General features: G+C 37.9%; 1 protein-coding gene across 1 annotated transcript in view; it reads right to left on the bottom strand.

Annotated features, from left to right (window-relative positions):
* Nucleotides 1-19,118, bottom strand: part of Apoltp (Apolipoprotein lipid transfer particle) — a 40,050-nt gene extending 20,932 nt beyond the window's left edge. The window contains exons 1-34 of the mRNA XM_013313287.1: nt 18,966-19,118; nt 17,817-17,861; nt 17,560-17,678; nt 17,146-17,279; nt 16,643-16,784; nt 15,895-16,047; nt 15,354-15,567; nt 14,940-15,051; nt 14,277-14,441; nt 13,618-13,752; nt 13,097-13,218; nt 12,584-12,699; nt 11,883-12,037; nt 10,781-10,923; nt 10,143-10,319; nt 9,524-9,633; nt 8,921-9,247; nt 8,504-8,688; nt 7,792-7,977; nt 7,428-7,563; nt 6,869-7,048; nt 6,406-6,676; nt 5,650-5,942; nt 5,316-5,495; nt 4,783-4,977; nt 4,379-4,564; nt 3,722-3,891; nt 3,115-3,329; nt 2,516-2,678; nt 2,036-2,261; nt 1,864-1,968; nt 1,448-1,559; nt 919-1,065; nt 366-484 (exon numbers count right to left, since the gene is read on the bottom strand). Of these exons, the coding sequence (XP_013168741.1) occupies nt 366-484; nt 919-1,065; nt 1,448-1,559; nt 1,864-1,968; nt 2,036-2,261; nt 2,516-2,678; nt 3,115-3,329; nt 3,722-3,891; nt 4,379-4,564; nt 4,783-4,977; nt 5,316-5,495; nt 5,650-5,942; nt 6,406-6,676; nt 6,869-7,048; nt 7,428-7,563; nt 7,792-7,977; nt 8,504-8,688; nt 8,921-9,247; nt 9,524-9,633; nt 10,143-10,319; nt 10,781-10,923; nt 11,883-12,037; nt 12,584-12,699; nt 13,097-13,218; nt 13,618-13,752; nt 14,277-14,441; nt 14,940-15,051; nt 15,354-15,567; nt 15,895-16,047; nt 16,643-16,784; nt 17,146-17,279; nt 17,560-17,678; nt 17,817-17,861; nt 18,966-19,026 (5,499 nt within the window). The 5' untranslated portion in view covers nt 19,027-19,118. The remainder of the gene's footprint in view (nt 1-365; nt 485-918; nt 1,066-1,447; nt 1,560-1,863; nt 1,969-2,035; nt 2,262-2,515; nt 2,679-3,114; nt 3,330-3,721; nt 3,892-4,378; nt 4,565-4,782; nt 4,978-5,315; nt 5,496-5,649; nt 5,943-6,405; nt 6,677-6,868; nt 7,049-7,427; nt 7,564-7,791; nt 7,978-8,503; nt 8,689-8,920; nt 9,248-9,523; nt 9,634-10,142; nt 10,320-10,780; nt 10,924-11,882; nt 12,038-12,583; nt 12,700-13,096; nt 13,219-13,617; nt 13,753-14,276; nt 14,442-14,939; nt 15,052-15,353; nt 15,568-15,894; nt 16,048-16,642; nt 16,785-17,145; nt 17,280-17,559; nt 17,679-17,816; nt 17,862-18,965) is intronic.
* Nucleotides 19,119-22,153: the final 3,035 nt, after the last annotated feature.

The raw sequence follows: 22,153 nt of genomic DNA, 5'->3' as shown, positions 1-22,153 counted from the left end.
TATTTCAGCAACTGCAAGAGGAAACACCATGAACAGAATTTAACAGAGCTCATACTGGTGTTGGCAAGGATATTGCCACCATGTTTTTTTTCTTCAACCAAATATGATTGTTTTTTTTCTTTAATAAAAATTATTAAAGTACCCACAATAAACAAAAAAAAAGTTTTTATTTTTCTGAGACACAAAATTGCTTCTACCAGTTAAAGGAGTTAAGGTTCTTTTAGACATTATCTGGAATCGTCAAGAGTACGAACGATCAAACAGTTCTGAAAATAATCGTCCACATCTAAAGTGTACATAATTACATTAACTTAAGTCGATTTTATTTATATTTGTAAGCAAGTATTTTTATGACATGTACTAACTTCTTGGGGCGCGCGCTTTGCGGTGATCATGGCGCGGTTGAGGTACTGTATGGGCAATGCGATGTGACCGAACACGTGGAAATCTTGCATCGTAACCAGCTTCAGCAAGATTTCAATGCCTAAGGAAATAACAAAAAATAATCAATTTGATATTTACGAACGCAGTGGAACTTAGTTAATCATGATAGTTTTTGGTACAGAGCGCATTGTTTAAGGAAGAACTTGTCAAGATGTTTTGTTTTACCGTTGGTTTCTGATGATTTTGATATCAGAAACCCACGGGAAGCCAAATAAGGATATCTGACCCAGTGAGATAGACCTGCTATCGTGATTAGTTCTATAGAAAAATATTTAAAACCTACAGGGGCATAAAAAGTATTAAAAGGATCTTGTGACACTGATTTGACGTTGACAGGAGGGCGCTAGTGAGCTGATTTCAGATATCTTTGTCATTGTATAGAGTGTTATGAACCTTCAGTAACACCACATATATCATAAATGGCCTTGACAAATGTTAAAATTTGCATAATCTGTACTTATAACATTATTTAACCTGTAGTAGAATTCGGCGTGACGACCATGGCGACTAGATGCCTGTCACGCTCTACGAAGCCGAAGCGTGCGGCCATGCGGGACATCTCACTGGCGGGACTTGTCACGTTGACTACTAACATACAGTTAGTTATGCGTCGCATATGACCTGAAACACGGTATACATTTTGTTGTATATTTGAAACAGTACCGTCACATAGCGTTCTTTCTTTCTCTCCCCACTCTTATAAGGAATGGTTGGGAAGTGGAAGTGGATTTGCTGGAGAAGGGGAATCTCTTTCTGTACGTCCCCTCCTTCACCGATTAAACGCAAGCAAACGGCAACGCATCTACAAATGTGAATGTCTGTGAGCAGCGGTGGCTTCGCTATTTTGGCGATTTCAAGTATTTTTTTTAGCATAAGTGACATACGAACAAGCGGCCGCTTAAATTCGCCAAAACAGCGAAGTAACTGCTCATAGGCATTTGCAGATACTATATACAATTTACTACTATTCAGTCTATATGCAATCATAATATAAAAAACTCACCATCAACATAAATTTTGACGACTTTCTCCTCCAAATCTAAATAAGTAATGCCTTTGATGTCTCTCTTGTGACCGAGTACGAATTCTGTACGGAGGAATCCACTTGTGTAGCCCTGGAAAAGATTAAGTTACAAATATTATTGATTTGCTTATTCCCACAATCACATTACGTAGAATTTTTTTGTAGATAGAAGATTATATGATAAGTTTAGCTTTAAACTGAATTAAAAAATAAAATTATGTAGCCTACTTGTTCTTCCTGGCTATGTTCTACATCTATGCCAAACATTATCGAAATCCGTTGAAGCTTTCTGGAGATACCCTCTAGCAATTATCCATCCATCCATCCAAAATTGGGTTCGGTGTTCATTTTATTAATGTATAATAATTCTATGCATAAAGTAAAATATCGTTTACCTGGAATGGAGTAACGAGAGTTACTCTGCCTGTGATGTTATTCTCCTTTTCACCTCTTTCCAGATTCCACGAGGAATTAATCATCAACTTTCCTTCATCATTGTACTAAAAAAAAGATTTTTCATTAGCATATTAATACACATCAGTATGCAGTGTTACAAAAGAAACAGACCTGAAAACTAAGTAAAGTGTCCGCACTCTTCTTCCAGACCGCTCTATGCCGTGCTATAGCCGCTGCTCGAGGTAACGTGGGTATAGTGGAGTTGACGAGCGCGCTCAGCTCACCATAGAACTCATTAGCTTTGAACATGTAGTCAGCGAGCAGATTGAACGCCAGATAGTCTTCTTGCCACTTCATGCTGCCGTTCAGTGCTTGTAGGTTGTCTTGGTAACGCCACCTGACGGGTAACAGAGAGAATTGTCAAGTATTTTGGTTAGAAATGACACTAGCGTCGTTTAGACTTAAATGAGGCTGTTGATTATTTTATCATCATCTTTAAAAAATGAAAAAACATAGATAGTTTTAAACGGAGATTTTGTTCTCAGAAACCCACGAAAAGAATAAATCAATTTACAATATTTTATAATATGTCATTTACATCAAAAGTTAATATGAAACAAGCGCACAATATTATTAAATAAGTTATCTCACATAACATTGAAGCTGGTATCGTGCCAGCCGGCGAAGGGCGTGTCCAGACTGGAGAGCAGCGCGTACACAGTCTCCTCCCGCGCTTCAGAGTACATCTTGACCCGCCACAATACTGTCGCGTCACTCGCCCACCCCATGCGCACGTGCCATTCGCAGAACCAATCTGATTCATTATACAAATATCAACCGATCAAATATTAAAACTAGCCACATGAAAATTTAATTGTATCTTTTTCTTAAAAAATATATATTTAAAAAAAACAAACATTAAGGATTTAACGTAAGGGACAAATACTGCAAAACAATCTCTCTTCATCCATATGACGCCCACTGCTGGGCATAGGCCTCCCCAAAAGATCGCCACGATATGACAAATTCCCCTTTATGATGGCCACAAAACAATCTACTAATATTATAAATGCTAAAGTTTAGATGGATATGGATGTTTATTACAAGGTATCTCGTGAACGGCTCAGTGGATCTTGATAAAATTTGGCACAGATTTTGAACATATCCTAGAACATACAGGCTACTTTGTTATTTTATCCCATGCCGACGGAGTCGCGGGCGACAGTTAATATACGAATAAACGATTTTACCTTTAAGTAAGAAGTCAAACTCTCCATTTACAACTCTGCCGGGGTAGTACAGCGCGATGTGTCCGGCGCGGTGCCATCTCCCCTTGTTGTCCAGCTGCACGTCCACGCTCAGCTTCTGTGAGGGGTCGCGGTTCGCGTCCCAGTTTATTGATGCGCTAAGACGCTTCTGTAGTTCCGTGCTTGAACGCTGGTACGATATTTCTACGTCACGTAATCTGGAAAGAGATTGTGTATGATGTGAGCAAGCTGGAACTGAATTCGTTGAAATAGTGAAGTAAACGCTACTTTAGTGACATCCGCAATTGCAGATTCGTTGCCTTTAATTGACAAAGGAGGAGACGCACTGAAAGATAATATTTCCTTTGCCTATGCGTACTTTCTTCCATTAAATCCACTTTCCCTTCCCGCCCATTTCCTATAAAACAGGGATGGGGAAAGATATCTAAAATTAGATCTGTAGAACGCACACACATTCGACGAAATGTGGAATTGACTGTATTGCAGCGGACGAGCCGACTAATTTATGCAACAGATGTTATTATGCTGGCCTCCACCATTGTTGAAAACTCATTTTCCATATGGTATGTAGAAATACATTGATACATACTGATCAAAGTGAAGATGTGCGCTGACATCAGTGTTATTGTTGAGGTCGGCGTTCAGAGTGAGGCTGTATGCGCGACCGGCGGCGTCCACCTCCCCGTACGTACTGAATCGTTGCTCAGCTACTGACACGTGACGTACTAACGCACGATAACTCGCTGTGTTGTACTCCCCCTGTGCAAAGTATTAAACTTTTAAAATATCTTCGTACCTCAAGGTCATCTGAGCTGCGCAGTATCCTCCCACCGCAGTCCTATACCTAACATTGTATTCTGCGTAGCGACTCGCACAAAGAGCCAATAAGGTGTTATGTATAGATAGAATTTCGTAATTGTTGTAGTGTATACACCAGAGGGCGACACTGAACCAGTACCGCATCCATCTTAATAAGGTTAGGATTAAGTAACGTGTTGAGTGAAATTTAATAACCACTTAGTATAAATTACTAGTACTAATTTAAGAATCACAGAATGTAGTAATCGACCCAATGGATAACAAAATTCTCATTTATTGTTAGACCTATCGGACCAAAGGAAAACACCCAAATCTCACTTAGTAAGTGAAAAACAAAATTTTGCATAAAAACGAATACAATTAAAACAACTGCACGTATTGGTTTCATAAAAATGCGTTTTAACATATATTTTTTTGACGCCCATACCTGTCCAATAAATGTAATCTGACGGTTGTCCTGGGTGAAGCGTGCATCCACCAATATATCTTTGAAATGGCTACTGTTCAGTATCAGTTTGACGCGGTGCGAGGCTAGATTGGTCTTAGATTGGTCCTGGTACAGCGCGTCTACGTTGAAGTCCACACCGGTAAACCAAATACCCACGGCGTTTAGCTGTAAACATATATGCATTGCAAAATGAGAATATAACGAACATTACTTACGGTCAAAATTAGCTCTTTAATTTTTTTTTTCGTTTATATCTGGAACTCATTTTAATAGTTTCTCCAATTCGTATAGCAACTTGGACCTCATTGTTTCTAGTGTATACCAACTTGGACTTCTATTCTTATATACCATTGTAGAACTCATTGTTTTTCGTGAATACCAACCTGAAACTCATTTGGTTGTTTTTCATGCAGCTTGGCGCGCAATGTACAAGGGTGTAGCGTGGGTAATGTGATGTTCGCCTCCGCGTCTACATACAGCTGCGAGCCCGCGGGTGCGAACACGTACCCAGATAGTACGATCTCACGAGACTTCGGGTTGAAGTTCAGTACCGCTAGAGCTGAGTACTTTGGTCCTGTCTGTGGAAAGAATAAAGTATTTCTTATGATTGGAGTTTAAGATATCTGTGATCTACTTGATGTCTACAATAAAGTATCTTACTAACATAATAAATGCGAGTGTTTGGATGTATGTATGGATGTTTGTTAGAAAGAACCTGGAGAACGGCTGCATGAATTTCGCTGTAATTTGACGTAGATGTATAGCATAGCATGGAAATGTCTCAGTAATAAATAAATGCAAGACTGTTATTCAATTTGGCCAAAGATTCTACAGTTAGAGGAAAGGATACTCGTGTATTTTTATAGAATTAAAATTAAATCGCCTTAAAATAACTAACATTCTCGCAGGTACTAACCTCTTCAAAGTTAAATTTCATCAGTATAGGTCTAGGTGGTCGTGTCATAGCAAGTTCTGCAGCTAACTTCACTCCGCTCAGTTTGTCTATACGTTTGAATGTCACTGTAAATGCCGGGTCCAACTTTTGCTGGCGGGACGCACTCACGTTGAAGCCAATGTCGATGTGGCTTTGTGTTTTCTGAAATTTAAATATTTAGTTAAATAGATTATAGATACGTTTCGGTAAGAGCCATAAATAATAAGCCATTTGTTTCGAAAAGAGCCATAGAACTTTGTATAAAATGAAGAAAAAATATTGATCGTTTAATCATTTATCTATTATAAAAACTTACCACATTCCTGAGTACAGCGTAAAAGTTGTATCCCGGATACGCAGTGAAATCCATAGACAACTCTCCATAAAGGTCGTGTCTATAGCCGAGTACTCGCTCGCTATAGACACCTTCCAACCTAATAGTCTGCTTAGGATTCCTATAAAACTCATAATCGAGTTGCAACTTCGCGCCGTGAGTTGGTCCGTTCAAAGTATAGTAGCCAATCAAACGACTGGCGAGTTGTCTTGTCTGAAAGTCCGTGGTGATATCCCATTGTGTGACTCCGCCTTTAGTTTTCACTTTCACGGTACCTGAAATTTTATGCTTTTAAAAATAAACAAATCCAGGAATTTCAACTGTACAATGTATAAAAAATATTGCTATATTTGTTTTTCTTTCAGAGCCTGAGAAGGGCATTGTTGCCCGCGGCTTCCTCCGCGTGGAATTAAAAAAACTATTAATAAATATAATATATATTTTGACACCCAGGGACAGTGTAGCTCAGCTCAGTTGAGTGCAAACAAAACAATGAAATCTTTCCTTTTTATATTTACCGTCTTTTTACCGTCGGTTTCTGAGCGCCAATTCTCTATTATTATCGTCATCTCTGTCATTATTTTTGACAATAAAGAGATAACAATATGTCTTAAACAGTCCCTGTTTGTCTCAGAAACCCACGGTTAGAAAGGAAAAATGAGGTAATTTAAATTTTGTAGAGCATTATCTTTCACACTATACATACAAGAGTTAATTTTTTTAAATGTTATGGCTTACCGGAAAGTTCAGCAATAGTTTCATTATTGATGACCCAATACGCATGTGGTATCCAGACATATCCATACTTGATATCATGTCGTTTGATAGACATTGTTGTATCAAATTGCTTACGTCCGTCTACATCAAGACTCGCTTGAAGAGATTTGTCGTGAGGTAAATTCCGGTAGAGGGCGCGAGCTCTGAGAGTACTGCGTGCGGATTGTAGACTCAAAGATGCGGATGTGCTCGTATTTGATATTATCATTGATGCATCTATCATTCGTTTCTCCTAGAAATTAAAATGTACAGTCGAACTTGGATTAGCGGGAAAGTATATAAAATCGCGAAAAAAGCGATATAAAATCTGCTTTCCACCCAGTCTGTGTGATACTTTATAATGCAAGTCACGAAAAAAACTGAACTATTAAATATTCACGTATTAATTTCTTCGAAACAAAAAAAAATGAAATTAATAACTTACTTTGCTATCTGGAGTGTCGAAAGAGAAACCAATAACATTAGCGGTGTCATTTTTCTGCCATTTGTATTGGAATGCATATGTTTTGGCAGATGGGTCCGCCTTTTCCAGTGACAGGATGTACTTAGCCGGCCCACTCATAAGGAAATATGGTGCGTTGTGTAAATTCGTCATGTTCGGGAACTGAAAAGTTAGAGAATAAAGTTACTGGGAATAATAGTCTTTGTTTTGCTTTAAAATTATAATACTTTTACACATATTTTACTTTCTATGATAAGTTTCTTTTTAAATAGCAATTCAACTTCATGAACATGATTCTCTTATCGAAAGTACAGTGCGGTAAGCCGGTGGTGTTCGACCTCGAAATTTATTTGAATATCTTGTGTGCTTTAAAAGTTCGATAATACTAACGTATACCACACTATACAGTAATTGTTTTTTTTATGCAATCATCTTAAGCACTTAAATTTGTAAGTAGGAGCAGAATTTAAGCGTCAAGAAAAGTGCATGCATCAGTCCCGTAAACATATAGAAATAGCACCACGAAGTGAGCTAACTCTACCTGGTAAGCAGCGCAGAGTTTAATGCCTATAGCGCGGTCTACTGTAGTCCAGCTGCAGGTGCTGCGCGCGATGCGGTTGCGGTTCAGCCCCGGCTGCTGCAGCTCTCGCTCTCCGTGTAAAATCACCAGCTCTGACCTAACATATTGATATGTGTTACAAGTTTAGCATCCTTGTGGCCAAGTACTTAATTCTGTGATAGTAGTTAACGGCAAGATGAAAACAAAAAAACTGTAAATATAACATAATGATAAGCCTTCGACAAATTCTTGCAAAACTTATTGTCACTATACTCAATGATTTTTCAATTATCCAATCATTATATTCAAAGATCTGTGAGGTCTATTAAGTACATAAAAAACTTACTTAGCGGCAAATATCTCCTGCTTATCCCTGGGCAGTGATAGATCCAGTCTACCGACGTTGAGTCCGCGCAGACTGAGCTTAGCCTCGAGCGCAGTGGCGGTGTACAGGCGGGCGCTCAGTCGTACCGCGCTGGAGCTGAGCGAGACCGCCACCACGCCCATTGTTGCAGCTATGTTCACCGCAACACTGGAATAAAATATTATTTAAAAACTAATTTTTGCCCGCAACTTCGTCCGCGCGGAATTAAAAAAAAAACTTAATTAGTTTGAATTCTTCCAAACACTGTTCCACATCTATGCGCAATTTCAGCGAGATCCGTTTAGCCGTTCTGGCGACACCTTCTAACCCATATCTAAACTTTCGCATCTTACTTTTTACTCATATCTTACTTTTTTTATTATAAATGTTAAAATTTACATTAATGGATGGATGGATAATTGTTAGAAGATATCGGCAGAACCGCTCAACGGATTGCGATGACATTTGGCGTAGATTTTGAACATAGTCTGGAAGAACACACAGACTACTTATTAAGTTTTTTCCTGTTCTTTTCTTCTTTACGCGGACGGAGTCACGGGCGACAGCCACTAAATATTAGTAAGAACTAAGATTTCAATCATTCACCATTATCACATATTTAGGCACTCAAAATCAAATATAACTCAACTAGCAAACAGGATTTTTTTATAGATTTACAATTCTGAATACTTACCTAGGTCTAATCATACCAGCGAAGTCTAGATTGCCAGCTTGCTCGAATCTATCCACAACAGTGCCCGACATCTTTGTATCCACGTAGCTGGTGCCCATCAGGTTCATATTGAGTGGCAGCCCGCAACCAGTCGGCACTGAGAACGTCGTGTCCAGGAACAAGGATGCCTTATTGTACTTTATTTCCTATAGCATAAGAGATAAATTCCTTATTAATTTTCATATTAATGAAATACAAGGACAGTATTATATTGGACAGTTTTTTTTGGTATTCCGATGCGTTTTGTAACCGAAATGACTATTCGATTCTAGAAATCGAGCCAAATTATTTTATTTACTTTATAAAAAGCCCTCAAGAAATCATGTTTATCTTTTAATTAAATTTGAACAAAATAGATAAAAATCTTACTAAACTTACCTTTCCAGACAATATTTCTAGTACTCTCAACTTAGGATTCAATTTTTCTAAAGACTTGACAATTTCATCCGGACCTTCAGCACTCCAGAAAGATATTTCATTCCCAAACACTTTCAATCCTAACTCCGCCATTGGATATCGATGTTTCAATGCATTATTATTATAACCTAAGCCGTCAACTTTCTCTTTCAAATCCTCAGCTTCGTTTGCAGACCGCATTATACGTAGTTTATTTATTTTGTCTGTTATTTCTGTTTTACTCCAAGGACCGTTCTTACCGAAGAAAGCTTCGAAGTATTTTTCGAAACCTTCACCACGGGCTTTGATCTGAAAAATAATATTTCGTACAGTGACAATATACTTGACTGTACTTATTGTGGATTTCTAAGACCATAATCTCTGTATAAAACATATCATAATCCCTGTCATTAACAAAACAAAGTAAACAATATGTTTTAAACAAAGATTATGGACTCGGAAAGCCACGGTTAGTAATATGTTAGGATACAATTAGATCTACTCTACAGAGTAGTGTTTGCCTAGGCAAATTACAAATTGCCAGCATCCACAATTTTTCAGTGGCATATATACTTTAAAACTTACCTCTAGTAGGTTGATGGATTCGCCAAACATATCAACAGTCAAGTTGAGTGACAAAGAGCGCGGTATGTATGAATCAGGAGAGAATACTACATTCGCTTCATAATTACCACCTGAAAATATTATCGGATAAATATTATTAATACGAATGATTAGATGGATGGATGTTTGTTTGAAGGTATCACTAGAACGACTGAACATAGTCTGGAGAAATACATAGGCTACTAATTATCTTGTAAATAATTCCTCGCTATATAAATAAATTGACTCGTTATAGCCGTAGTCTAATAGACAACTGTCGTTAACGATTCATCGTTGTATGTACGCGACGTTAGGACACAATATTAGTTTCAAAGATTTATGTTGCCTTGTATTTTTGCATATAGCGTTGGATTTTTTTCTTTAATTAGATATCTAAAGAAGATTACTTGATAGTATTTATACGACGTTCTTGCGGTGAAGGAAAACATGGCGATGCAACCTGCACATATCTGCGAAGAAATTCAAAGATATGTGGCCAACATTGGCTATAGCCTAGTCAGCCCTAAATTGGGTAGGCTCCTATCCCCTCAGTGGTGGCGTATAGTGAGCTGATGATGAATAATTATTTGTAATAACTGACCTGCATTATATTGATCAAAGAATATACTCTGTTCGTAGTTCCTGGAGTACATTCTGAAGTCGGGGCTGTCGTCTAGTCGCGGCATGGTGTTCCCTGACAGCAGACCTTGGATCTCTACCCGGGAGGGCAATGATGATTGACCTAGGTTGTTTAGATGACTCCATACGAACGTTACCGCTGAGGAGATAAACATAGACATGTAATTATACATATAAAAAAAATTGTACGTGGTCCATTCACATCGACCGGGGCACAGAGCAGAAGATTTTAATCGCAAATAAAAGTCGAGCAAAATTAAACTTTATTCCAATTACATAAAGCTCAATTTTATTTGCGTTATAATCTGTTCCGCATTTCGTCTCGGTCTGTGTGAACAGACCCTAATACTTATTTTAAATTTTCATTGCGAAAGCAAAAACTACTATATAATGTACATGTGGCATTATAATATTATAAATGCGAAAGTTCGGATGGATGGATGTTTGTTTGAAGATATCTCTAGAACAGCTGAACGGATCGCTAAATTTGGCATACATATAGATCATAGTCTGGAAGAACACATAGGCTACTATGTTTTTATCAAATTCCGAATATACGGTGTCGCGGGCGACCGCTAGTGTTTAAATAAATGATTATACCTTGATTAACGGGTTCGTTTTTGAGTGCGTGGAATATCCTCCTTATGATATTTAGATCCGGGCATCGCATTACTTGCAGATACGATGCTATCCGCACTTCTATATCCACCAGCTCTTCACGGAATGTTTCTAAGAAGTATTCCCTGAAAATTGCATAAATATACACTGAGTATTAAAAATGACTATTAAAAAAACGCTATAAAAACCATTTAATTTACTTTCATATTAAAAAAAAGGTTTAGGAATAACCACATAGACATGTAGTTATGGAACGTCACACTGGTAATTCTAAACATAAATCTTTATATATATAATTCTTCTGTGAGTGTGTATGTCACTGAACTTCTCTCAAACGACTGGAGCGATTTTGATGAAATTTTTTGTGTGTGTTCAAGGGGATCTGGGAATGGTTTAGATTCACAATTTTGTCCGCTGGACAATGTTTTTTTAATTAATTTTTAATTTATTAGTAGTTGTTGATTTTGGAATGTTTTACCTTGGATCCGACAGACGGCGCTACCATCGCAGTGTCAAATTTTAAATAATATTCGAATTTTAATTTAATTTTTTTATTTTAATAGACAGGACAACGTCTGTCGGGTCCGCTAGTTTAGTATAAAATATTGCCACTTAGGGTATGTCATAGTCAACAAATAGCGACTTAATGTGTCATTCAGAAGTTATATTTAATTTGATATACGATAAATCGTACCAACGCGACCTTAGTCAATTAATTGACTTTCGTAGGGTTCTATAAACATAATATATTATTCAAATACATTGTCCGCTCGGAACATCGCAAGAGTCGCTGCGCAGAACACATTATTACATGTAGTGGGGTATAAAGGGACGGGGAGACGGGTACTGCGCAGCGCAGTTCCAGGTTAACCACAATCTTACTAATATTATAAATTCGAGTGTTTGGATGGATATTTGTTTAGATAGTATCTCCAAAACGATTTAACGGATATCGCTGAAATTTGACGTAGATATAGAAGACCGTCTGAAAGGACATATACACTAATTAAGTTTTTTTTAATTCCGCGACGAACGAAGTAACGGGCGACAGCTAGTGTATAACCACCATAATAATCTTCCATACCTTGTCTCTGTACAAGGTGTTCTTCTAAAGGCATCAATAGCAGTAAGTCGTACAGGAACAGGAACTAATGCGTCTCCGATCACATTCATCAGAACATCTGCAAATTCAGACTTGAAGCCTCCGATATTTCCTAGAGCTTTGATTGCGTACGTCACCTGAAAATATGGAAAGAAATAAACAATATAAAGCCAGGTACACACTGAAAGTCTAAATTCATAGTTTCAATAGAAAAAACTGTATGTTTAGGCAACATTTTAATTGTCAGTTGAAGTGTTCAGTTAAGATTGAACGACTATAGCTCGCTTTATGGACTGACAAACTAATCTGCTTTGTATGCGCCATAAGATCCTTGTCGTACTGTAGCTAAGCTTGTCGTAGCATTTTGTCGTGTTTATTATTATTAATTATTGAAGGAATATTCTAGTTTAATAAAAAATCATTCTTCAAGATATTACTAGTATAGTGTAATAATTGTATCATTACTTGTTTTTTATGCATTTATTAGTTATTGTTTCTATACTTATGAATTATCATATCTTGTGAAAACATTGTGATTCAACCTGCACATATCTGAGAAGAGATTTATAGATATGTGTGAAGTCAACCCGCAGTGGGCCAACATTGACTATAGCCTAGTTACTAACTTAGGGTAGGCTCTGAGCCCTCAGTGGGCACATATAGTAAGCTGATGATGATATTACCTTGTTCCTATCTTCACGTGCGGCGTTCGGAAGACCTTTGCTGATGACTTCCATAACTATATTTTGAAACTCTTCGAGAATTTGCTTTGGGATTTCTTCTTCACAACATTCTCGTACTGAAAATAACATTTAATATTAAATAGACGTTATATTTATTTTTAATTATATTTTTACAAACATTCAGGATAAATTTACAATTAAATAAAATAACAGAGAGTGTTGATGGCACAGGGGTTTAAGCACTTGACTTGTAATCTACAGGTCCTGGGTTCGAATCCCGCCATGTCTTTTTCGATTTACATATGTACATTTATCCGACGTTCTTACGGTAAAGGAAAACATCGTGATGCAACCTGCCCATATCTGTGAATAAATTTAAAGATATGTGTGAAGTCAACCCGCACTGGGCCAGTGATGACTATGGCATAGTCACTAACTTCAGGTAGGCTCCGAGCCCCTTACTGGGGATGTATAGTGAGCTGATGATGATGAAAATAACAAAATCATACTTACATGACTTCCCGCTGTGCCTGCAGTAAGAGTGGAGCATAGATGAAACGGTAAAACTGACGATTTTATCATTCTTTTGCTTCTGCAGTAGTTCTAACATGCTCTTTAACATTTCTATTCTAGGCCTGGAAATGCAAACATACTATATTTATTGTATGCTGAAATGATGGATGTTTCATCATCAGTTCATTATATGTCCCCACTGAGGGGCTCGGAGCCTACACTAAGTTAGAGGTGATTAGGCCATAGTGACCCTTGGCCCAGTGCGAGTTGACTTCACACATTTCTTTGAATTTCTTCTCAGATATATGCAGCATCACGATGTTTTTCTTCACAGTAAGAAGATGGGTGTTTATTACAGGGTATTGATCTGTTATCTCCAAAACGGCTCATCGGATCCTAATGAAATTTGGCACAGATGTAGAACATAGTCTTCCAGAACATATAGGATACTATTTTTTTTTCTGCACGGACGGAGTCGTCGGCGTTATCTAGTGTAATATAAATTAAATAAAAATTGTTACCTGGGTATCATAGCCATAGACATGAGCCATTCATGTCTCGTCTCCTTGTCAACATCTTCATTTATCACCTTGTCTTTTATTAGTTCTACTGAACCCGTACTCGCTATGTACGGTAATGCATCCAATATATGTTTACTTAGGAAAAAAAGTTAAAATATTAGAAAATTTTATAAAACATAGAGTACGAGTCACCTCACTAATATTATAGATGCGAAAAAGTTCTCTCTATCTAAACTTTAGTTATATTCAAAATCGCACAACGGATATCGATGCAATTCAACATGAATGTAGTGCAAATTAGAAGACATTTTAAAAGACAATAAATTATTTGTAATTTGTCCTAACTCTAAACATAGAACTCTAAGCATAAGTGTAAGAATTTTATTTGAATCCAATTTTAGAAAAGAATGTTTATTTAGAAAGTTTAACTACTTCAAACTCATTTGCTGGCTACTTTTAACAGTTTTACCGTGGGCTTCTAAGACCAAAACGTAATGTTTTATATGAAGATTTTGGTCTGAGAAACAAACGATAACGGGAGATCTTATATGAAAAACTAAGAGATTGCTTAAGTATTATAATAATTAAGAAGTCAGTCTTTTCAAGAGTATACTCGAGGCACTGTTCCACCTAACTCGACTCGAAGTAATGTCACTTACGAGGCAGCAGGACATATGGTAGGCGCTCTTGCCAGCAGCTGCGCGAGCGCGGGGTGGTGCAGCTTGCGGGCGGAGCGCACCAGTCTGCCCCACAGACCCACTATCGACCCGCTGTCCATGTTCTCATCCACGCTTGACTCTTCACCCTCAGCTGTCTGTTTTACTCTGTAATACAGATTATATTTAAAAAAAAACCGGTTCTGCTTAAAAAAAGAGACACTAGTATGACAGATGTTTAGTAGCTACCTGAACAGCAAATAATTTTTCAAACACACTGCTTTTTTAGGGTTCCGTACCTCGAAGGGAAAAAACGGAACCCTTATAGGATCACTTTGTTGTCCGTCCCTCTATGAGTCAATACCCTTTTTTTTAATCTATAATTCTAAAAGGTCAATCTTATCATGTAATTTGTGTTACTTCATTTCCGTATTAAAAAAAAGATTTTTTAAAAGAGAGGATCTTATTAATAAGTTCGAATGTTTGGATCAATTAATAAATAGATATTTCTTAGAAGTTGTCTCCTGAACGGCTGCATGGATTACGCTGAAATTTGGCATAGATGTAGAACTTAGTCTATAAGAACACATAGGCTACTAATTAAGTTTTTTTAATTTACGCGCAGACAGATTCGCGGGCGACAGCTAGCTATATCATATTACTTACAGACAGAGTAGTTTGAGTACATCTCTAGCAGATCTCAGTTCACCAGTGTCCCCTCTGTTCATTGGTACATGTTGGTGAAGTATGTTTGAACGTTTCTGTATCACCAACCAAGCTGTATACAAAATTCAAATAATATACAGCTCCTATGTAAATATACGTAAGTTTAAAACGCAACATAATACATTTATTATTAATACGAATTATCACAATGCATAGAAAACCAAAATTTACAATTCTTATTTCTAAAGTAACTTAAAATTAACACAGAGATTATTATTTATCAAGTTAATTTACAAAACATAGAAGATGCAAATAACAAAATTGTGGGTTACAATTATTTACATAGGAGCCATCAAAGCTAGAACTATGCAAACTTTAGTAAGTTGATACAATTATAAACTTTATGCCTCTCACCTTTAGGTTGTGATTCCATTATTTCAATATCAGTTCTATTAAGTTCTTTGATCAATACCAAATCTTGTATGACAGTTGACATAGCGCCCGAGTTCTTCCCAGAGAATGGTTCAAAGAGATGTCTCTCTCTGCAGTTCACTGATTTGTAGATGTTATGGTCTACTGAAATACGGCATTTGCTCTCAGATTTTAGAACTGGCCAGGTTTGGAATTTCTGAAATGAAAAATTAGGAAATCAAATAAATGTAAAAATCAATAACCCAGTGTCTTTATGACTACAAAAATTATCTTAGTCAAATATCTAGGAATCTTTTACGAGTACCAATGATTCTCATTAAAAGAAAAACACAAACAAAAAAATGTTATCCAAGACTGACTGTGAGTTTCTGAAACCAAAATCCCTGCATAAAACATATTGTTATCTCTGTTTTGTCAAAGATAATGATGGGGATGACGATATGTTTTAAACAGACATTTCAATCTCAGAAACCCATGATTATTAAATTAACAAAGTAGGTATAATACAAAAATCAACACTTACACTTTGAAAATCATATCTGACAGTCTGCAGTATAGACATATATTTATATCTATCTGTACATAAGGCAAGGTCTCTCTTCTTCACCAGTATCAAGCTGGTGTTCTCCTGACCCCTGACTGTGTACTCCACATTACATGTGCCATGGATGTCTTGCTGGAAGAGAAATATGAAATTTACTTGAGATCGTAGAATAAAATACAGGCAAACCTAGATTCTTAACATGAAGGATAACATTGTGATGCAACCTGCACATATCTGCGAGAAAATTCAAAGCTATGTGTGAAGTCAACTAAACTGCACTAGGTCATGCTTGACTATGGCCTAGTCAGCCTAGTAACTTAGGATAGGCTCTGGCCCTCAGTGGGGACATATAATGAACTGATGATGTATGAACCTGGTTAAGTGAGTCAATGTATAATTCCAATAGATGACCACCAAAAGCAAGAAACTCGGGTAAGAGAAACCTTTATAACCTAGAAAAATATTGCGGTCTCTTAGACTCTTGCTTATCCAGGTCCAACTCTATATTCTAGAAACTAGATAGTTATCATAAACTATGATTGAAGTGTTATGTATGCCAATTATATAATTCCGGCAAAATTGAAATAATTACATATTTGCCATCTTTATCATTCTCATTGGAAGAAAACAGAGATAGCAATAGTATATATACAGCTGTCTTTATATTTGAAATACATAGTTATAGATTCAGTTAGTTTGTGTTAAAATCATCATTTAATTTCCATACCTCAAATCCATTGAAGTTTATATCAAATCTCTTCATGCTGTTTTGAAACAGAGATAGTATAGCTCTCTTGAAATTGAGCACCCAATCCTCCTCCAATAGATTGGGACATATCTCTGATATGACACCATCATGGAATGCAAATCTGCAAATAAGAAAAAGTATAGAAACATATTTATATCAAAAAGATTGTCCTGTATATTAAGACTAAAAATACTAATATTAATTTGTCAATTGGTAATTTTTTATTAAAGGTCCATTGTATACATATTAAGAAAAGGCTATAAAAACAACATGATGTATTTGTGTTGTTTTTAATAAAATCAAATTTTTGAAATTTCTATTTAAGCCTGCAAAACCATCTTAGTTCCGACTAAACTACAAAATGGCTGGACTTATTTTGACTTGACTTTTTTTGGAAGGCAGCATACAATTAATTAAAAAGACACAATGCAGTATATTCAATTTATTATAATATTAATTTATAAATATTTTTTATATATTACCTGAGATCAAACTGAGAGACGGCCTGTACAAACTTTTCAGATCTCTCAACAGCATAATTTTCATCTTGATCAGTTAATGTGATCTTCTGCAGCTGTAGCAGACCTTCACAGGGAGTTATGAATTGTACTTTTACCTGGAAATATCAGAATAAATGATTTAGATAAACATTTTATTATTTTATAGTATTAGGTGGCAAAGGAGCAGACGGCTACCTAAATTTGACAAAATAGCAAAGCAATGCTGTCCATTAAACTATGTTGCATATCTTTAATTAACAAATAAGAGAGCACACAGAAAGTGAATATTCCTCCTTCACATGCCTTCCTTTCAAGAAAAGTGAGGAAAAGGGAATATTCAATTTAATTTTTTTTCATAAAAAGATGTTTGTTTAAGCTATGGCACACAGCACTTACTTCCGCTGTTACATCCAATGTTGAACGGTTGTTGCTAGACCCAGCAAAATATGTCTCCACATTTACATTATAGCTGTAGTAATATACTGTTTGTGCAAGATATTTGAACTTCTCCGATGCTAAAATAAAAATTCTTTTGTTAATTTTTTCACTTATGTGAAAATTATGTTTCCAGGTTTTATTAATTTTTCTTCATATTAAACCAACTTTAGGATTTGAAAATTAGGCAATTTCACATAAAACTAAATATTATTTACCTGCACACGACGGTGGTCCACAAATATATGGATCTTTCAAAGAGTCTGAAAATTAATTCATAAATCAGTTTTGTATACAATTTATGTAAATTCAAACATTGGTTGTAATGCATTAGGTAACGGTAAAGTAATTATTTACAAACAAATGTCGAAATTAAATGTCTAACTTTTATAATGTTGCCAAGTATCAGTCTAGCAGTGTGGCTAGTTTGTGAAATAGCTGACCTTTTTTAAAAATATCTTTTTTTTAAATTCCTAGGGAAAAATAGATCGATCCTTTTTTAGGTTTTTTTAAAGGTAGGAGGGCAAGTAGCAAATGGCAACCCGATTATGTTTACACTATTGCATTGAATACTCATACAGACGCATACTGACGACCTGCCTAAAATACTAAACAATATTTTCTTTGGGCCTATAACTTTATTCAGATTATATAACAACAAATCCATTAATCAGATCAAAGATCGGACTTAAAACCTTTGCGTTTTTAATAATAAACAGCTTGTAAATAACATGATAAGTAATTAGGAATCCAGATATCATTATGGCAGTTAAGACACATACAAATAATTAATGAAAAACTTTTAAGCTAAAAGGTTCTACCATGTTGTTGACAACAAATAAATCCAAATAAAATATCCACATGTTTGGTTTATATAGCATTTTCTTATACAATATTGTGTAACAAAATGGCATGTGAAATTTGTATAAGCTTGGCCTCTGATCTCTCTAAGACTATGCCTAATATGATAAGGTCCTTATCAACGTTTCGTTTTAAAAATACCTACGAGTAACTTATAAATTAGTTTCCTCCATACGTATTATCATCATCTTTGAGTTCACATCCCACTCTCTATAGTTAACAAGGATGTAAATGATACAATAGTAATTATTTAATAATAATTAACTTGCCCTTAAATTAATTATTGAAAATATAAAGAAATTATATTTGAACGAGAGATAAACCATAATGCATTATCGTGTCTTTTTAAAGTTAACTATAATTTATTATTAACACGGATTTATAAAACATTTTGTTATCAATTAACTATTTAATTTAAACACTAATAATCTTATAGTTTTCTAAATACCTTCAAGTTAAATAAATAATTAATATTCAAAAAGTGAAATAATTTAAATAAAACGTACTTCCAGATCCATTTACGGCACTAATTATGCACAAACACACAAAAAACACACACAAATTCATTTTGTCTTTCAAAAATTTTAGAACACCATTGCGACAGCTGATTGTTTCGCACACCACCGTTCGAATGACAAAATCCTGATGTACTATCACAGGGTCGAAGTTTGGGGTCAGAGTAAACTTTATTATCTCTAAATTATCTATGGCAGGACGCGGACGAGGCGTAGTTGAACACGCTTGTTATAATTTGTAATAAATAATAATTCGATGAGCAAACATCATTAATAAGATGTAATATGGTAAATAGGTTAACCATGATGCTATTATTTTATTTGGTAAGTGTGTATTTTAGTGCGATGGTCCATAACGTCAACAATTTACAACTAAATCATCTTATCTAAGACACAATATTTTTTTTATTGGTCTGCTGGAACTGCAGATGCATAACCAAACCAAACCGTTAAGGAAGGAATTTCTTGGTTCTTTTTTTACATTAATATCAAGGTTTCGAACTAGATTTTTAATAAAAGAAATCAAGAATTTTATGAGTCATAGCTATTCTTGTACCAACTAGGGTTGGTGCCAGAATATAAAAAAGCATTTTTTATATCGATAGGAAGATGAAAAGTTTGGACACCCTATTGTACATTTGTAGGGTCGTCAAACAGCGGGAAGTGAGCGGAAATCGTGATGTATCTGCTTACGACCGGGTCCCACTCGGAACAATCATGGTACCTGATTAATTTTATTGTTTGATGTCGTTTATGGTAACATTGCGGTTGACAAATTTCCCTGTGGTTATATAAGTATTTTTTTTTATAACAGAAGGGGGCAAACGAGCAGCGGGAACACCGAGGTGTTCAACGACGCCCATGGACATCAGCAATACCAGAGGAACCGCAGATGCGTTGCCGGCCTTTGAGGTGGTGATAAGCTCGCTTCTTGAAGGACCCTAAGTCGTAGCGGTTTGGAAATACCGCCGAGGACAGACCATTCCACAACGCTGCTGTGCGAGGCAGGAAGTTTCGCGCAAACCGTACGGTTGTGGATTGCCAGCCATCGAGATGGTGTGGATGGAACCTGGCGGTCTGTCGTGTCGTCCGATGACGGAACTCGGTGGCAGGAATCGTTCCAAACAATTCTTCAGAGCACTCCCCGTGGTATATGCGGTAGAAAATGCAGAGGGAACTAACGTCCCTCCGCAGTGCCAGAGTGTCGAGCCGATCTGTAAGTGCTCGGTCGTTGACGATTCGAATCGCTCTCCGTTGTATGCGGTCAAATGGAAGAAGCTGGTACTGGGGTGCTCCCGCCCAGAGATGCGAGCAGTATTCCATGTGGGGCCGAACTTGCGCCTTATAGAGCTGAAGGCGGTGGCCCGGTTGGAAATACTGCTTCGCTCTGCTGAGCACACCCAGTTTTTTGGAGGCCAGCTTGGCCTTGTCTTCCAAATGACCGCGAAACTGAACGTCATTCGAAATGTCAACGCCGAGAATACTGATACTGGCTGAGGCAGCCAGGGGAGTGCCCTCGAAACGAAGATCCACGACAAAGGGCTGTTTTTTAGCGGTAATGGCGCATACTTGTGTCTTTTTGGGATTGAAGTCAACAAGATTTTGCCGACCCCAATCCGAAACTTCACCCAGTAGGGTCTCCAGTTCAGACACAAGTTTGGTCCGGTTCTCATCGGCAGAGGCCCGAGAAACGTTAGCGCGGGCCGTGTACAGTGCATCACCCGTGCTATCGTCTGCATAACAATGGATGTTGCTAATTTGCAGCATATCATTGACATGCAGAAGAAACAGGGTCGGCGACAGTACACAGCCCTGTGGGACGCCAGCATTAATTGGTTTGGGGTCCGAGCATGCACCGTCGACAACGACCTTGATGCTCCGACCCTCCAAAAAGCTGGCAATCCAGGCGCGTAGTTTCTCGGGCAGCCCGTATGAAGGCAGCTTCGAAAGAAGTGCTTTGTGCCACACCCGATCAAAGGCCTTGGCCACGTCCAAACTAACCGCCAGGTCCTCCCCCTTGCCCTCGATTGCCTCCGACCATCGATGCGTGAGGTACGCAAGAAGATCACCAGCTGAGCGACGCTGTCGGAAGCCGTACTGACGATCGCTAATCAGCTGGTGATCCTCAAGGTACCTCATGAGCTGGCAATTGATGGTCGTTTCCATGACTTTCGAGAACAAGGTGGTAATGGCAATCGGCCTGTAGTTGGACGGGTCTGAGCCATCGCCTTTTTTTGGGATCGGGTGGATAATGGCAGTCTTCCATGACTTCGGGACAATGCCTAGGGAGTAGGAGAACCGAAACAGGCGCGTTAAAACCGGTGCCAACTCAGGAGCACAAGTCCTAAGCACGAGGGGGGGTATCCCGTCAGGCCCACTCGACTTATGAATATCCAGAGATTGCAGCGCTTTTCGCACTGATCTCTGGATAAACTGGATTTGGGACATGGTGGTCTCGCCGCGTTGGATTTTCGGCGGCGAGTTACCTTTGTCACCCAGAGTCGAGTTGGCCGCAAAAAGAGAGCCCAGGAGATCGGCTTTCTCTTTTGCGGTGTGGGCCAACGAGTCTCCCCCCTGCGCAAAGATGGTAGGGACGGCTTACAGAAGTTCCCCTGGACAGCCTTGGCAAGAGACCAGAACGCGCGAGTTCCCGAAGGAAGGTGCACTAGCCTCTCACCAATGCTGGCCACGTGTTCTGACTTTGCCTTGGCAATCACTCTTTTGAAGTACCTGGAGGCAGAGTTATACTTCTTTTTAAGCTGGCTGGTATTTACATCCCTAACTGCTGACGCCTCAGCCCAGGCTCGATAACAATCCTGCTTGTAGCGCGCGGCTAATTTGCAGGACTTACCAAACCAGGGCCGAGAACTACCCCCGATAGGCACAACAGAAGACGGAATAAAAAGATCCATCTCCTGAAGCACCACATCGGCGACAGAGTCGGCAACAGCGTCGGGATCATCCAGACTGAAGCAAACTCGCTCCCATGGGTAGGATGCAAAAAAGGACCGCATCTCATCCCAGTCTGCCGACCTGTAGTGCCACACTCGGCTAAAGCCATTCGGTTTAAACCGTGGGCAACCCGAGATAGGCACTGAGGTCCGGATCAGGCAGTGGTCCGACGAGCCCAAGGGGGCGTCGACAGAAACCTGGTAGCTGTCCGGATGAGAGGTCAGCAG

Source organism: Papilio xuthus, unplaced genomic scaffold, assembly GCF_000836235.2.
Source record: "Papilio xuthus unplaced genomic scaffold, Pxut_1.1 DF827570.1, whole genome shotgun sequence".
Taxonomy (NCBI): domain Eukaryota; kingdom Metazoa; phylum Arthropoda; class Insecta; order Lepidoptera; family Papilionidae; genus Papilio; species Papilio xuthus.
This window is presented reverse-complemented; position numbering and strand designations above follow the sequence as displayed.